This window comes from Etheostoma cragini, chromosome 9, assembly GCF_013103735.1.
Source record: "Etheostoma cragini isolate CJK2018 chromosome 9, CSU_Ecrag_1.0, whole genome shotgun sequence".
In the NCBI taxonomy this organism is placed as follows: Eukaryota; Metazoa; Chordata; class Actinopteri; order Perciformes; family Percidae; genus Etheostoma; species Etheostoma cragini.
The window spans coordinates 18420906-18438765 of record NC_048415.1 but is presented as its reverse complement, the minus strand read 5'-3'; the positions used below and the strand labels follow the sequence as shown (position 1 = coordinate 18438765).

Below are 17860 nucleotides of genomic sequence, written 5' to 3'. Positions count from 1 at the left end.
GCTTAGAAATTAAGTGTTAACGAGCAGTTGGACAGGTGTACCTAATAAAGTGGCCGGTGAGTGTATATATGTGTGTGTACACATATATGTGTGTGTGTATATATATATATATATATATATATATATGTGTGTATATATATATATACAGTATATACGGGCGGCTGTGGCTCAGTGGTAGAGCATGTGTGAATGTGTGTGAATGGTGAACGTATCCTGTATGATGTAAAAGCCCTTTGAGAAGTCGTTAAGACTAGCAGAGCGTACATATATCTATATATATATCTATATATATATAGATATATATATCTATATATATATATATACATACATAGTGTGTGTGTGTGTGTGTGTATTGGTCAGAATCGGTCTTTGGGGAAGGGGGTAGTGATGGCCAAATGAAGCTTTGTGAACCAGTGTCTTAATTTTCTGAGCCCACTAGATGGCGCTCTTGGTTTTTAAGAGAAAGGCCTAAGGCGTTGCAATTCAGTATATTCTTAACCAATTGTTGAATAGAGAGCAACATAGCGGGCTCAGAAAATAAAATCCCTGGTTCACTAAGCTTCACAGAAAGGCATAGAAGTTGTGTCAATCGACCGGTGTGAACTTCACTGGAAAACAGAAAATAAAGGCATGTGCACTGGCTGAATTTAAAACTTGCCCTGTTTCAGTCTGTTGGGTGCTAACTCTAGCAGGAGGGTAACACGGTGTAGACAGCACCGATTATACCGATTGTAGACAGCCCAACGAATAAAAAAACAAAACAAAGCTACATGTTCAAATCGACCGGAATATATATATATATTTTAGTTTTGTGACTTTTTCTTGCACGGTTGTGACACCATCGCAGTGACAAAAATCTGTTGACAGACAGACACACACACACACCTAGCAAAGTACTTAAATCTGCTTCTGTGGTAGTTCCTGCTACAACGTTAGGTGTCTCCTGAACCACATTTGCCAAGATGAGACACACAAACACACACAAGCACACACACAAGGTGATCATCAAGGACACATGATATTCCTCTTTGGGCAGCGTGTTCGTGAGAAGGCAAGGTGGGACAATATATCTCCCTTCCTCGTGAGCCATTCAAAACAGGCGATTGAGAAGAGTGGACCCACACGGGCACACGTACAGACAGGGAACATGTTCACTTTGGATGTCTTCTGTTGTGGAGCGTTGATGCTCTGCTGCACCCGGCTCTGTGTAGCCCACCGCCCCAAACTGACAGGTCAGACTGCACAAATGTTGTGATTGTGGTGCTCTTTTTTTTCTTCCTTTTTTAATTGTTTGCGTTTGGTTTTTGTTGCGAGCTTTAATCTGTTTTTCAGTGGGTAACGTGTTTCTTTTCTTTTGTTTTTGTAGATGCAGAGCACACCTTCCCACCAACAGAGACCTCATCAGCCTCCAAAGTCTCTCATCCCGTCTTCTACAACGCACCATGCTTCGTGGATGACATATTCGCAGCGTTGTGTGAAGGTGTTGGGAGCGACGGTGAATTCTCAAACCTCACTTTGACTCAGTTTGGAATCTGCGTGGGATCTGATAGCTTGTCTGACTCCGTCTTATCACAGCTTGCGAAGGAAGCGAGCAGGAACCAGAGAAATGGATTGGAGGTTTTGCATCCAACTGGAGGTATCAGTTTTCTCTGATTACATTACTTTTTTTTTTTAACGCTGTTGTTGTTGTTGTTGTTTTTAAATCTCACGACATGTCTTGTCTTCTCCATCAGGGCTCTTTGTAGAGGAAGATAAGAGTGGAATGCTCATGTTGACCTTTGACCTCCCACAGTCTCCTTTGTTCGAGCTGAGCCCCGTGCTGCTCTTGGTGTTTGAAAGTCCCCTCTCCGGAGGAAACCTGGATGTCAATTTCAATAGTCAGTGGCTGCACCCCAACACACAGGTAAAGAAAGGCCTTGGTAAAGGAAGCTGTCCTGAAGTTCCTAAATCTATCACATGAGGTTGTCCCAGATATTACTGTTCCTTTCCTCATTTTGTTTTTTCTAGTCTGTGTGCATTTCAGGAGAAACGCAGTACATAATGCTGACAGGAAAAGCATCAGAGGCCAACATTCACCAGAAATGGGTGATTTCTGTCGAAACTAAAAAGGCTGAAATGAGTGAGATATGACAAGAGTCAGGGTTAGGGTTATGAAGTATACTTTATTGGTTCTTGTGTACACTCCCCTCACATTTCCTCTCATTGCAGACCAAAGCCTAAAAGACATCTTTATTGGTGGAAAATCAGGAAGTAACATCAGCATGACCCCACTTCTGCTTTTCTCTGGGGAAAGAGGAACTGATACAAGGTTGTCTTGTCTTGTTTCTTGTTCCCTATTTAAATGTCAGCCGACTGTTGTTTGAGTGACGCTCATAAACATTTTGTACTCTCTTTCCCAGATATACACACACTTCAGGTTCATCCCCGGCCTCTTCACAGAACTCCTTCCTCTGCGAGCTGAAGAGGTTCCTGGGTGATGTCATGCCTCAGGAGCTGTCGGAGTCCCCCCCGCTCCGGCTGGACTCCTTACAGTCCCTGCCTCCTCTGAAGCTAGGCTTATCCTCCAGTGACGGCCTGCTGGCAGGACTGATCAACTCCTCTTCCCCAACCATTTTCTCCTTCATTAGCTGGAGCTCCATGTTTCAGGTGCATCATGGAGAACTGGCCATGTCTCCTGCACTGCTGGAGGAGCTCAGCCAGAGGTTGGAGCAGAGTGTATTAAAGATGATGGAGGTGATACGGGACGAGGAGGTGGGTCACAGAGCCATGGCGAGGCTAGGAAGGCTCAAAGAACTCAGCGCGTTTCCAAAGAAGGAACCGGCAGCAGGTGATGTGCACAAGAAAGCAGTCGTCTAGGGTTGTTCACAACATTTTTTGTCAGATTTATCCCCACGCCATGTTCCAAATAGGCTTAGTTGAACTGATTTTTAAAGTGGATTTATATATTTAACTATTAATGTTACAATAGTGGATGGTACAATATTTTTTTTCATACAATTGGTCTGTCAATTTTAAGGTGGGTTTCAGTTTAAGTTTCACTTGTAGTGGCAGCTAGGTGAATGTTTGAACTATATATTTATTAATTTAGCTATTTGAATTGTTTAGCCACTAGTCCATAGTTTAAGTTATTTTTTACTCATTTATCTATTACTTTTGACAGTAGCTTACTATTTCAATTATTTATTCATTACTTTTAGTTAACACTTTCATATTGTCCCTTTTGTATAGCTATTTTAACATATCCCCTACTTTTAGCAAACTATTTCAAATCCACTACTTTTTAATGCACTCTTAATCGCAACTTTTTTTTTTTAAGTGGATCTTAAAATCAAATCAAATTTCTATGTTATTAAATCAGTTGAGCTAGTTCCACACACTTCCTGCAGAAGTAGCCCCTGCTTGGTTATTACTGTCCTAAATCACTGTAGACTTGTTATTATTATATTATGAATAAGACCATTTCACAGATATTTAACTGATGCTTCTGTTACTTCTACGACAGGAGAGAGCCAGTATCGTGCATTTCTTCTGCTGAAGGCCCTGCAGACGGTGGCCCGTGCATATGAGTTGCAGAGAGGACTGCGGGCTACGAGAGCGGGCCCCAACAATGCAGAGGGGCGCAACATATGTGGTCTGAGGAGCCTCACTATGTCTTTTGTTACGCTTTTTACGGGTCCAAACACTGCCAACATCAACAACTGCCATGGCTCTTGTGCTTTCCCCCTGTTGTCCAATACCAAAAACCATGCCGTTCTGCTCAACTTACACATTGGGAGTGGGAGAGGGAATGTGGACGAGCGGGCGCCGTGCTGTGTGCCTGTGGCCTACGAAGCCCTGGAGGTGGTGGAACTGCAAGATCACGGGACTTCCATTACCATTAAACCAAATGTGGTGGCAAAAGAGTGTGAATGCCGCTAAAGCTGTTTTCCTTTTGGAGTGTAGTTAGTTGTGACACAAAAGATATTTTACATATTTAACTTACTTACCCTGGGCTTTTTGACTTTAGCTGGCAAACACCGTTAACTCGCACATCCTACCCACCCCACAGTGACACAAAACTGGTTGGAAATCCACAGAGTTTGCCTTTAATTGTTACTTTAGTGTCATTTATTCAATAACACAGTATCAATACGCTATTAGTGAATGCACGTTAATTCACAGACATCTCCTTAAGCTATACTTTCACATATCTAGACATTGTATTATTTGCATTTTTCTCACATTTACAACTAATCATTTTTATGCAAACCAAAAAGTTGAATATGAGTATCATCATCTTCCACTGTAAACATTTCATTTTTATTATATAAGAAGTCATTTAAATAAAAAGCCATTGTTTATTCAGGGCAAACCTCTTATCATCCATAAGACAATTTTTTGTGCTTTAATCAAGAGTTCAGTTATCATTGAAAACATTGTCTTACCATATGTCACACTAACCAAACTTAACCTCCCAGATTAATATAAATTATTGTTCTGTACTTGTCTTAATGTCTGTATGTTTTAAAACTGTCCAAATGTCCTACGGCTTCATTTTATGTTTTATGCACCAATAATAAAAGAATATATGGTTCTAAAACTACCAAATTGTTAATAACTTGATGACTGCTGATGCCAATATAAGATTATGTTACAATGTGGCAGTAAGTGACATTTCTATATTAGTGATAAAGATAGACAGATTGCGTGATTTAAAATTTGTATTAAGTGTGATCAACATTTCTGAATAAGGCATGTCCTGCCCGACAAATGAAACGGCGTTCTCTATAATTCAAACTTTATTCAGAAACCTGTTGTTATGAAAATTGATAACCTATATTTTTCGTATACAAATCATACTTTAGGTTTGGGTTTTAGGATTGCTTTGTTGCCAATCGGCTTTTTTCTTCTTCTTATCGCTCCAAGTTCTTCGGATTCCCACCAGCCCATGAAACTGTCCCATATGGAAATCTGGAGACAGACGGCAGGAAACAACAAAGTCTGGTTCAAAAATGGATGCCTTAAATACACATTTTATACAACCACATGACAACAGAAAATATAATAAATACATTTTCTATTTCTATTTCTAATAAATGCATTTCTTTATCATACGGTCAGTTCAAGGTCATTACATTTTACATTTATCAACAGCTTTGGCTGCTCAAGTCCAGAGGATCAAGTACTAGCTCTGCACAAATGTTGGGAAACATACATTTACCAATACTGCATGTGCATTGCTAATGCACTGAACTAACCAGCCTAGCATTAGTCATACGTACTGTAATAACCACACTTATATTTTGCCAAGCCCATAAATGTAGGTGGATTATTTAAAGCAAGGTTGGGCAACACAATATTAGCCTGTGTGCTAGCTGGTGACTATTGATCCCATTCACATTCTGCAAATGAGCTAAAATCCCATGATCTCACCATTCAGTATAACATATCTTCAAACTGCACACACACTAGACACTTAAACAAAGGTCTCCACTGATTTGTGTTAGAGATGGTCCGATACCATTTTTGCTTCCCGACACCAATTCTGACACCTGAACTTGCGTGTCGACATACAGAGTACTGATCCATATATTTTATTATGTTTTAAAAGCTGTCTACTACTGTATGTATGTGATCCGATTTCTAACTTTGTTGTCGGTGTGGCTCATGTTAATCTCTTTGTGAAACATGAACAAACAAAAACAATGAATGCCACAGAACTTTCTCTTGTAGTGCAGTTTGACAGTCAGTTGTAACGTAAAAAGAACATAAATAAACTACTTTAACGTAGATTTTCTTTAGGGCTGTATTACGTGGTATCGGATCGGTGCATAAACTCCAGTACTTCCCAATACCAATATCAACGTTTTAGGCAGTATCTGAGGCGATACCGATGGCAATACCAAAACTGGTATTGGTATCAGAAATCTCTAATTTGTATCAATGAGTGTGAATAACGGTAGAACTCTACAGAAACCCTGAAAAAATTAACCTAACCCTTATAATGGCTCAGCAACAAAAGGCCTAGGCTACCTGCATTAGAGATAATACCTGTAGTATTGAACCATCCTGTAGACTTCCAAAGAAAGACCTTATACCTGTATCCTCAACAAAGGAATCCATTGCATCTGGAAAACAAAGAGTTTAGGACAACACAGAAGCCAACAACCAAGGAGTTTGGTATTAAAAATAATAGAATAATACACTGAAGCAGCAGACGTACAGTGTCTACATACTACGCATGTTGCATATTTCTACAATAATGCCAAAACAAATTTTCTGTGACATGATTACAGAACTCACCGTGCAGTTCACTGACCCCTGAGCTCACAAGCATTACAACCAGTGCCAGCACTAAGCAGCGGTTCATAGTGAATCCTTTCCATGGATTTGGAACATCACTCAGATTTTCGATGGACAGAATACGGTCATAAGACACTATGGACAAATACAAACCAGTCAGACGCTAGTGTCCATAGAATTCACTTGGCTGGTTGTTTAGGACGGTTGTATGTCTTACTTATGAGATTTTCAGATATTCCAACTCTGGCTCCTAAAGTCCTGTAGGTTGAGGTTTAAATTTAAAGCTGGTTCCAAAATAAGGCTGTAATTTAAGATGATAAATTTAGTTTTTGTCAAGCATGAATGTTTTTTTAACAAAGTATATATGCCTGTGTGCACAGCCTTTCAGACTGCCCTGTGTATCATATACCAACATAGAACAGCTCAAAATAGTCACTTGCAGTTGAAAAAGACAAATATACATTTAAGAGTTTAGTTTTATGTGAACCTCTGAACAGGAAAAAGAAACTTACCTTCAGTTGTATTTCACCACTGAAGTGAAGATTAATGTGGTTGTGTTAATGGTGATTTCTGTTGTCCAGGCACCAGAGACGGTGTTAAACACACCGTGCACCATGCTCCTTTTCTCCTTGATTGACAGGCACATATGAGTTGTGGAAAAAAGGAAAATGACATTCATAGTGTGTACTGAGACTGTTCATGCTTACCAGCACTACTGCTATAGGTGGACAAATGTGTCCAGCATTGGCTCATATTTCACTAAAAAGACAAATAGATGCCAGAAACGGATGAAATTAAGAAGTTATAAATCTACTCCTGTTAGGAAAGAACAAAATGGAGCTACTTAAATGTTATTACAGCTTACCAGGGTGTTTAGTACTTAGACTGTATTCATATTTTTTGTATGACTCCCGCAAGGACTTTGAAATTTCCAGCATCCGTTTTAGCAAGAAGAATACAGTACAGAAGACAGTATAAAGATAACAATAATAACAGTAATAATAATAATAATAATGATAATAATAATAATAACAACTTGAACCTTTGACTATAAAAAGACCTTAACCATAAATTATCTGTCAAAAGCGTCAGTGTTGAGTCAAGTGTTGAAGTGACCAGGTATTAATGTAAGTCCAGGTGTGTGTGTGTACGTATGTATGTATTTATGTATGTTTGTAGTATCTCAAATTTGTACCTAAGTACAGTGCATGGGTAAATGTACTTCCATCTCTCACTTTCTACTCATGCACTGTGCTTAGCTAAAAATTTGAGATACTGAGGCAGTATTTATACTTCTAATACAGTACATTTCAGAAGGAAATGCCGTACATTATTAGCTATTTAAGAGCTAGAATTACCACTTTCAAATTAAGATTTTAAATTTAAAAAAGTAAAAAATATAAGCTATAGTAACTCATTTTGACTGACTACGTTGAGTATGCCTCAAGTTTGCAAACCTTCTATTTTCTTTTATTTCGTTTTATTTCATTTTCTTTTATTTGTTTTTTTAAGAAGTTGCGGTTGGGCTAAAAGGAGGGCTTTTTTATTTACGTAAAGGCTGTATTCTTTTCTGCTGTATGTGCCCTTTGGAAACTTTAATAAAGATATTGCTTTACTTGTGCTCATTTTGAAATAATTGATTCCCTGCTCAGGACACCATTATTCTGTATCTTTATATAGCCATATTTGTTTGCTACTCTATTAATGTTCTGAATGTCCTATATAGCACCTTTAAATTTAAAATGTAGTAATCATAGACATATAAATATATAGACATCTTTATGTCTATGGTAGTAATGGGCCTCATTAAATGCGTCATATTTTCACAGTAATACGTCATGGTGGACAGGACACTCCCCTCACAAATACTGCAGCGTGCTTACAGCAGCTCTGAGCCCATCATTAGCGAAGGGGAGAGGATAGAACCAGCAGCAGGTGTGGACGCTGGCCGGATGGTTAAATCTAACCTACAGACGATTTTGAATAGTCATTGTTTTGTTAGAGAAAAAGAGAGAAACTTATCCGAGATGCCTGTTATTGAGCAATCCAGTAATAAACCTGAAAGTGAAAGGTATGTTGTTGTAGTTGTGAATTGTTATAAGCTAACAAGCTAGCTAAGCTAAATTTAAAAACCGCGGCCTAGCTAGCTAAGAGGTATCTTTCCAGGAGTGGCTAGCTACTATTCGCCGTGTTTCTTGTTTACAAACCAGCACTATGTATTCCCATTGACGTTTCCAAAATACATTGTCAGTCACGTTTTGTTTGATACATTTTCATCGCTCGTCTTAAATTTTCACCGTAAATTACATAACTGTATCATGACGTTTACTTAACATTGGTATTCAGTACATAGAATAAAATCATTATCTAGCTGTGTTGGCATCGCGTTAGCTATCTAGCTAACTTTAGCGTTAGCTGAGGGCCAAGTTGGAGCTAACGTGACAGATACGTTAGCTACATCACGGATGTTTCCATATTTTTGACGTTTCAGCGAAAACAATCACTCATACGATATTTTGGTTGTATTTCACATCGTATTTAACGTTAGTCTTGATAAAAAGCAGGGTGCTCTAAAAATGTTCTACGGTTATGTAAAGTTAGCTTGTTGCTAACCAACGTATTTAAAATGTTGGCATTTGTGGCTTCACGGCTTGTTTTTTTCCATTTCGTCCTCGAGCTCAGGTGCTAGCAAGCCTTGACGTTTTGAAATAACAAAAAGGATTAGCTAGAATAACCAATTTGTTTACACCGGGCCAGTCAGTCGAGATGGATATTCCACATTTAGCAAAGTAACCTTTGCTATCTCGCTAACGTAGTATTTTATTAACCGTTGGGGGGGGGGGGGGTTGCGAGCCAATGGACTCCGGAGACGGCTCGTTTGCTGTTTTTTCATCCAAATGAATGATGAATGTACTAATGACTGGACATGTGGGGGTTTGACGCCAGGAAATATGTCATGATTTTGAGGGATTAGCTTGGGGTAGATTTTACATAATTCGTGTCCTGACAAGATTTTTTGTCGAGCTCTACAGTGTAGTGAAATCGTAGGAAATTTCCACTGCACTGCGAAGGGGGGTGGTGTGGGCAGTTTTGAGTCCAGTGGTGACACATTTTACGTAGAGGATATTCCTTGTTAAATAGATATATAATTATTTTCAGTCTCTGTATTCCCACAATATTTTTGGCATGTATGGAAACAAAAGCATAGATGCTGTTTTTTACCACTCCGATGGTAGATTGTTTTAGTTTTTGTAAAATAAGAACAAAATGTTTTCTCTCCGTAAGCCTTAGTTTTTTAACACCAGCAGGTGCCCTTTGAAACTCACTACCTTTCACAGCTACTGACCTCGTGGTCTACTTTGAGGTAAAGCAAGCATAGCAGCACGTAGTGTACAGCAAGAGCACTTTACCTAAATCCATAGCTGTACGTTATATTCCCCTAGAGATGAGTGGTCTTCTACATGATTTCATACACAACAAAGGTGCTCTTATGCAAGCAGGAGTTTTAGAGACCCATCACTCATGTGCCCAGAGCAGCTGTCTATGCCAAGACAGCCAGGGGTGTTGGTGTGTGTTGCTGCCTGCTGTAGGGGATTTCAAATAAAGCTGTTAAGTGAATGAGAGATTGATTTGAAAGTCTTTATGTGCTTAATTTTGAATGCAGGATGAAGACGAATTCAAGTTTTTATGTAATTATGGTTATTGGCTGTTTAACAAAATCCAATAATGGGATTTAGGGACAACTTGTGTTAGTTTGCTATCTCGAATGCTTTTCAAAAGCAGGCAATAGTTTGGATATGGCATATTGACTTGGTTAGCCCGAATTATGGGAGTGATAATGGTTTTCACACATCGGTACCACATACAGCACAGCAGTGGCATTTGCGTAAGAGAGCATCTATGAGTGTCTCAAAGTGTTCGTGTTGCTGTGGCAGCGCTGCTGCCGGTAATAGGTTGTGTTCCCGATATGAGCTCTGAGAACAAGCTTGCTCACAACACTGTTAATGTATGCAGCCACACACATCTGCGCTTGTAAGCCAAGCTAATTCTACAGAGCACTTTGACTGGCCTCGGAATTAAAATGGCTGATCTCAATCGTTAAACTGGTGTTGGTCTGTTGTAAACTTGAGAGACACAGTTAGTACTGCAGTACTAATGTTGGTTAATGGTTAGACAAACGGAGCCTGGTCCTCTGCCAGCCCTCCTCTGAGAATCATGTGACATGCTTTAAGTTACCCCACCAGGACACTCAAACCTGTTTTTTAGGAAGTTGGATGTCGCTCTTCTTACAGGAATAATGGATTTTTCTAAATGGAGCAATCATGACTATCGTGAATTTATGAGATGAAAACAGAATTTGCCTTGAGGGGTTGTAGTGAAAAATGTGACTGGAAGTTGACTTAGTAAATGTTAATGCCCCCTCGGCGATGTGGTAGTGGAACATCAATGGCTCATGCTCCCAGTCTTTTAATGTAATGTGCTCAAGTCAACGCATCATATACCTCTGTGCCTAAGATGACGGTTAATGATTGAACTGTGCCCACCAGCCTTGTTTAGTTTTTTTTTTAAACTTACTCAACTTTAGTAAATGGTTTACTGTAATACAGTGTGGGGGGTGTTTATATTGGGCGTTTGGTTCGTGTTTGGTAGCAGAACCTCCAGTGAATACCCCACTCATAATGGCTCCTTCTGTGTGTGTGTTTGTTTCGCACTCCAGTATCTCCAGTCCTAGGAGGTGCTCCCGCTGTTGCAGTAACCAGTGTCCGGGGCCTCTGTGGTGCTCCTGATGCCCCTCACCCACCCCTGAAGATCCCAGGTGGGCGAGGGAATGACCAGAGGGATCGCAATCTTTCAGCTAAGCTATTTTACTCTGTGAGTTTTCCCACTTGTAAAATATGTTTTTTTTTTTTTTTTTTTTTTTTAATAAATAGCAATTTGGCTTTTGCATTCTCCAATTGTAAAAGTATTATTGAGGTCATGTACAATAATTGTCTCTCTCTGTCCTCCTAGGATACACAGTTACTGGTTCTTGAGGAGCCCCCCCCTGCCAACGGGAGAGTGCGCTTCTTGCTCTTTGAGCCCCGTCGCTCTGAGGGCAAGCACTGTGTCTGGAGGGCGGCGCTGAAAGGAGGGAACCTTTATGTTGAAATCCCTCCTGGAGCTTTGCCCGAGGGCAGCAAAGATAGGTCAGCAGGCAAAACTTTTAATTAAAAGAAACATTTCTTGTTTCAAATTTGATTATCGTTGAAATGAAAGGTAAAATATGGATTGATTTTTAATTAAAACCAATGAATTAAAACATTGGCAAATGCCAAAGTAAAAACAGACCAGATGAGCTTTATCAAAATCAAACTTGTATGTACTAAAACTTGTGAAAGAAAATTCCCGGTTGAACAAATATGTGACTTATAGGTCTCAAACATTTGGGTAATCTTATTCTTAAGATCTGCTTTTATGATCTGATGCAGTTTATAGAAATGTGCTTAGACCAGCATGAATAATTCTTTTCCTCTATAATTCAATACATTAACACTTGTTTGCTTCTTCACAGTTTTGCCCTTCTGCTGGAATTTGCAGAAGAGCAGCTGCAAGTTGATCACGTGTTCATCTGTTTTCATAAGAGCCGTGACGATAGAGGTGAGACATTTTTATAACTTGTAAAACACATTGCTACACAAACACTGACATAGCACCAGCAATTTAAATCTGAAATGTTTGCACTAGTTGACATAATAGTTAAGCAGAATTGAAATGTACAGTAATACTAAAGACATACAAAAACCGCATGTTTAGAACATGTTTGTACTTTTTCTTGGTAATTAGACAGAATCAGGCACTCCAGTGAAATTGTCAGTCCTCCCACATATCAAGTCCTAGAAATATCAATCCGTTTCCATTTTGTCTCTCCTCAGCAACCCTGCTGCGTACATTCAGTTTCCTGGGCTTTGAGATTGTGAGACCAGGTCATCCCCTTGTCCCCTCCCGCCCTGATGCTTTCTTCATGGTTTACAGCATCGAGCGAGACTCCTCTGATGACGATTAAATGACGCTGAGCAGTTACAACTGATTGTTGTTCTCTTTTCAGTCCGTACCCACACATCTTTAGTTCAGTAGGGTTGAGGTTTCCTTTGTTATTACCTACTATGTGCTGTGTTCCATTGATTATTGCACTAGGGTAGGATGTTAATATACCAGGAATGTAAAGCAAGCGCCCACATACTATCCGGGCATTGTGTCCTCACCACTGTATTACTTTCCATGATGTGTAGTGTGCTGACCTCGTATTATCTCTCCCTGAACACCCTGACGATCATCTCCACAGTGGAATATTTATGATCAATTTAAATCCATCTTACTCGTGAAAGTAGATATGTTTCAGTAAGTATCAGTTTTCTCCTGTTTAAATTGATTTTTGTTTTTTTTAAATTTCTGCATGATTTTGATTTTTTGCTTTTATTCACTTGATAGAAATCTGCATGTTGTAACTACTAAATAAAAGTGCTCACCTAAGAGTGGTGTCTGTGGTCTTGTTGAAATCATACACACATGCAGCCTGTACAGTGGGGCTCGAAAGTTTGGGCACACCAGGTAAACATTTTTACTAATGTACATAAAGATGGAGGAAAAAAAAATCTCAAAGGCATCAAGTTAGAAAGATTTACAACCTTAAAGCATGATTGATGCACCATCATGCTTAACAGTTGGACAGAGGTTCTTTTCATTAAATTTGTTGCCCTTTCTTCTCCAAACGTACCTTTGCTCATTTCGGCCTAAGATCCAGTTTAACCTCGTCGGTCCACAGAACTTGTTCCCACAATGCATCAGGCTTGTCTATATGTTCATTTGCAAACTTCAAACGCTGATTTTTGTGGTGAGGACGTAGAAGAGGTTTTCTTCTGATGACTCTTACATGAAGACCATATCTGTACGAGTGTCTCTTTATAAGGAAATGGTGTACCACAACTCCAGTGTCTGCCAGGTCTTTCTGAATGGATCGTGCAGTCAAACGTGGGTTTGGACATGCTTTTCTCACATTCCCGCAAGCTGTTCTGTCTGATATTTTGCTTCCTTTTCCTGATTACAGCAAATTCTTAATTATATTCCGAACAGAGGATATTGACATCTGACAATGCTTTGCTATCTTCTTATAGCCTTCTCCAGCTCTGTGAGCGTCAACTATTTTCAGTTTCAGTTTTCTAGACAAATGCTTAGAAGAAGCCATGGTGCTGATTGTTGGGGCAAAGTCAGATGAGTCTAGGCCTTTAAAACCTTAAGATTGACATCACCTAGTCTTTCCAGATGATGATTGAGAACAATCCATGACACTCAGGTCACAGCTTTCCAAAGGGGGTGGGGGGTGCGTGCTATAAACTCTGCAGAGTGCCGTTTTTTTGTTTTCTGTTATTTTGAAAGTGTAAATGATGGAAATAAAATCTAACTTTTTGTGACATACTTTATTATACGAATGTCTAATCTGTAATTCGATGCCATTTTGGAATTTTTTTTTCCATCTTTTCTTGGCTTCATTATGCACATGAATCCAAATTTTTACCTGGGGTGCTCAAACAGTCTAACATAACGTGTTACAAAGTGATGCACACTCGTCACGGAGGTAAAGGCTGCACTACAATAGATCTGGAGCAGTTTGTAAACAGTGTTTTTTCTGGAAGATAGTAAGTCCCTTTGGGGTGGACTTTGGGCTTATATAAAAATATGACACAATAAAGGAAAGTAAACGTAAAGCATTCTATTAAAAATGGATGGATCAATTCTGATGTTGGAAAGACAATTTCAGATGATGCGAATTGGTCCAAAAACGCTTCCTTTAGCCCCATTCACATGGGGAACTCTTGGGACATAGAAGTTACCTCCTCAACTCTTTTTTATTTTATTTTTTGCGGTGCATTCATACATGAAGTCTGTATTTTACTCAAATTTACTGACAGAGTTCAATGATCTTTCAAAACTTTAATTTAGAATTGACAATACGGCCACAACTCCCTGAGATGCTAATGGTGATAACATGTGACCTCTGTCTCTGAGGTGTCTGTTTTTGGTAGTATGTAGGGGAATTTTTATTTGATGAATTACAAACATGGCAAATTTGCTCGGGATTAAGATCCCAGGCAACCTCCACAATTTTTTGAAGGTCCCCAGATGATACTAGTCCTGTGTGAGTAGGGCCTTTGACGCATACTGAGACCACATACTAACTTTTAGCCGCTTACTATTGTAGTCCTCTTCATGATTTATTAAGAATAATCATACAATGGAGTCATTCAGACAGCACAATTAGAAAGCACAAAAATACAGAAATCTTGTTAAATTATTTTAAAGTTTATTTAAATCACTTTTCTAACTGGCAGAACACAGTTTTTTTATTTACAATCATCACTTAAGGTAATTAGGTGATTGAGAAAATACATTTATAGGGCCCTTAATGATTAATATTACAACAACATGTGTTCAAAGTGCAACATTTTATTTGATTAATTTTACATGATGAAGAGCAGTATATGAATGTATAAAAGGATGGTAAATGCCTTTTAGCCCAATGTTAGTGTATTTTTTACCACTGTGCATAATACAGACTGACAGTGACTGACTATGTTGGACTACAACTATCAATGAGTCCTCAAAAGAATAGTTTCATTTCAAGATGGACTGTCCATATTCAGAGTGAGCCACAGCTGACTGGTCACGCTCATAACTGTCTTAGGGTCTGTGAATGACAGGTATTGCAGGCACATACAGTCCTCCCAATCCAGAGCAGACTGATCCTGGATCAGCCCTCTCTCCGCCAACTTCATCACCAGCAGGGCTCGCTTGATTGTCAGCCAGTTGTGTGCAGCGGTGGTCATTGAGCCTCTGTGATTGAAGAGGGAGACATGTGGCCCCCAGAGAAGCGCCTGAAGCATGGCCACCATGTCCGCCATCTGTGGCCCGCTGCTCTCACTCTGGAGCAGAGAGGCCAGATAAAGAAGCCCCCTTCGGTACGAGGACTTGGACACTGTTGGAACTGAGTCCAGAGGTGTCAGGCTCTCTTGTGAGTTGAGACAGTATTGAATTAGGACTCCAATCTGGAATTTGATTTCGGTGAGGGAGTGAGGATCAGACAGAGCAGATGTTAGCGGAGTTAACACAACGCGAGGGGAGCGGTGTGTCCTCCATAACATCTGGATCTTTCCTTTATTCTCTGTCTTTCCCCATTCCATTTTGTCTTTCCATATGCTGCTTTTGCAACCTCTCTTTATTTCAGGAGCATCCTGTTCTAGCTTGTTGTCTCCCTTTTCATTCTCTCTGTTGGGCCACACTAAAAAGATCCTCTGAGGTCTGAGCTCAGCTGCAATCGCACTGGTGTACAGATGTTGTGTGCCCATTAATATCTGTACCAACAGAGTACATACCTGTCTGTCATAATCCGAACAATCTGTGCTCTGGAGCGAGCTGTTATCCTGGACAAAGTCCTCTAGAGTGGCATTTGGCAGGTCTCTCTCAACACTCACTAGAAGTCCTTTCTGGAGGAATGACTGAGCTGAGAGCAGATTGATGTTCCCATGAGCTGTGGCATGCTCAGTGCTGCCTCCACCTGGTGGTTTAGCAACAGTGCAGTTTGGCCTAAAAGGACGAGAGGGATCTTGAGTTTTAAATGCGCTGGAATCATTCCTTGGGTTGTTGCTTGCTTGGAAATGAGCAATAACATCTTGCACATTGACATGCAATGACTGGTGTTTTGTGGGAGCTGAGGAAGCTTCATCAGTCTGTTTGTGTACCTGCGCAGAAAGACAGAAAACAGACACAAGCATTCAACTATAGTCATAATCGAGAAACACACAAAATGTTAATAAAAAAAATCTACTCTGGCCTTCCTGTCGCAGTTGTGACACCTGATGACAGTTTGGAGGAAGTGTTTCTGCTACCGCAAGTCAGTGCAACAATTGTCAATCTTGATGAAGATCAAGTTTGCAGTACTGGTTGCTGTGTGCAATCTGCATACCACGTTGTTTTGCACACAATTTCAATTACAATTTGACCCCCAAGTGCATATAGCATACAACAACAGAACATTCGGACATCATGCATACACAGAACTATGTGGAGTGTATTAAAGGGCTGTAACATTACCCTTAAACCAAGCATCCTCCCTGGGAGCTTGGGGCTGTGCAGGCTGTAGTAAACCGTGTCTCCGATCTGCGCTGGCTCGCTGCCCTCACACAGCAGGAAATCCTGAGGCTGGTATGAGCTGACGTCCCTCTCTGTGGCCTCTCTCTGCAGCAGGACCCCAGCCTCCACACTCCGTGCCATGCTTCTCAGAAAGAGCAGATGTCGATGCTGAATCCCCTGAGAAACAACCCTCTGGTCTTCCAATCCGCTGAAGAGGAAGGGGAGATTTTCGTCCGGGGTGTCAAAGGACAGCTGGGAGAAGGACGGTAAGGGGACGGGACTCCCTCTGACTGATTTAAACTCCCCATGTATGGGGTCATGTATGTGTGCCAGCATGTACAGCGGGTTGTCAAAGTTTTGAGGGTGTCTTTGCAGCGGAGACAGGGAAGACAGAGGAGACAGAGGAGAGTTTTGAGGCCCATTGGTGCCAGGGAGGGAGAGGGTGCGAGCTAACTTTTTCTTTGGAACAGCTGGCGGTGTGCCATCGGAGAAAAATCTTGTCTGGTGTTGGGAGGGATCTGAGCAACACAGAGAGACACATTTATGTCAGACTTAAAACAGCGAGAAAGAGAAATGAACATGCAACCGTTTTGGGAGTCCACAGCTGAGTTACACTGCAGAAAGCAGTTTGTCTGGATGAATAGTCTGCAAGTCACTGCCATGTGTCAGAATATTACATGCATGTAAGAGTTTTAGATTGTTACCTCCTCTCTTTCAGTTCTCACATGAAAGACGAACTGAGAAGACTGAACCTCACATTATAGTATAGTTGTGTTCATTCCCATCACACTGAGCTGTGTACACGCCAGTCGTGTTCCTGGAACTTGTTTGACATTTACAACATGGGAGTACTTTCCCCTCACCCATACTCACTTCATCATTCTGCAAACCTACCGTAGCGCTGGTGAATGGGGCACTGGGCTGCGTGACAATCAGTGGGTTCGGGGAAGACGTCGCTGTATGTGTAGTTTTGGAGTCCAACAGGGCTGAGCGTAACACAGTCAGACCCCACACTGGAGCATCTGGAGGAATGGCTCCTGTTTAAGAAGATGGACAGGATAACAAAAAACATTTAAGTGCATGCACAGCAGCATACTTCACAGTACCAGATAAGTGAATTATCTGTGCAATCTACTTTTATCCCTATGAAGTAGGATCTTTTCATAAGGATTAGAAAACCCAATAAAAGAGTGTGTAAAATATTCACACACTTCTAAGAAGATCTGTAAGATCTTACCTGTGCTGTTTGACAGGCAGCGCTGGTGGCTGCTCCTCAGCTCTGCTGCCAGGACCAGACGCCATCAGGAATGTCCAAAGTTCCAACACCTAGCTCCTCCACCTCTCTGACTGTTCACTGCTGTCACTGAACACTGTGTGTGTCCGTGTCTCTTTCTCTGTCTGTGTGTGTGTGTGT

General features: G+C 40.5%; 3 protein-coding genes and 1 long non-coding RNA gene across 5 annotated transcripts; 2 read left to right on the top strand and 2 right to left on the bottom strand.

The window, feature by feature from the left end:
• The first annotated feature begins 965 nt into the window (after nt 1-965).
• amh (anti-Mullerian hormone) lies at nt 966-4582 on the top strand. Of its 2 annotated transcripts, XM_034882578.1 has the most exons (8): nt 966-1232; nt 1373-1636; nt 1734-1903; nt 2008-2119; nt 2209-2308; nt 2400-2827; nt 3503-3928; nt 3974-4582. In XM_034882578.1, exons 1-7 carry the CDS (start codon nt 1016-1018, stop codon nt 3916-3918), a joined length of 1707 nt encoding a protein of 568 aa, XP_034738469.1. In that variant the 5' UTR covers nt 966-1015; the 3' UTR covers nt 3919-3928; nt 3974-4582. The 2 variants fall into 2 exon arrangements, with proteins under 2 accessions (XP_034738469.1, XP_034738468.1); XM_034882577.1 differs by having other exon boundaries at nt 3503-4582.
• Nucleotides 4583-4756: 174 nt separating this feature from the next.
• LOC117951074 lies at nt 4757-6952 on the bottom strand. Its single transcript, XR_004658049.1, has 5 exons — nt 6795-6952; nt 6500-6583; nt 6283-6417; nt 6031-6107; nt 4757-4950 (listed from the first exon to the last, which is right to left on the bottom strand). It is a non-coding gene; the product is annotated as an uncharacterized LOC117951074 (long non-coding RNA).
• A 1213-nt stretch (nt 6953-8165) lies between these two features.
• Nucleotides 8166-12794, top strand: oaz1a (ornithine decarboxylase antizyme 1a). The gene is given in 6 exon segments (XM_034882580.1): nt 8166-8353; nt 11009-11066; nt 11068-11154; nt 11293-11468; nt 11834-11919; nt 12195-12794. Coding segments are annotated over 6 exon segments (657 nt in total). The 5' UTR covers nt 8166-8234; the 3' UTR covers nt 12326-12794.
• Nucleotides 12795-14651: 1857 nt separating this feature from the next.
• On the bottom strand, nt 14652-17860 carry peak3 (PEAK family member 3). Its single transcript, XM_034882576.1, has 4 exons — nt 17684-17860; nt 17341-17483; nt 16408-16964; nt 14652-16055 (listed from the first exon to the last, which is right to left on the bottom strand). The coding sequence occupies exons 1-4, from the start codon at nt 17746-17748 to the stop codon at nt 14937-14939; spliced, it is 1884 nt and encodes a 627-aa protein (XP_034738467.1). The 5' UTR covers nt 17749-17860; the 3' UTR covers nt 14652-14936.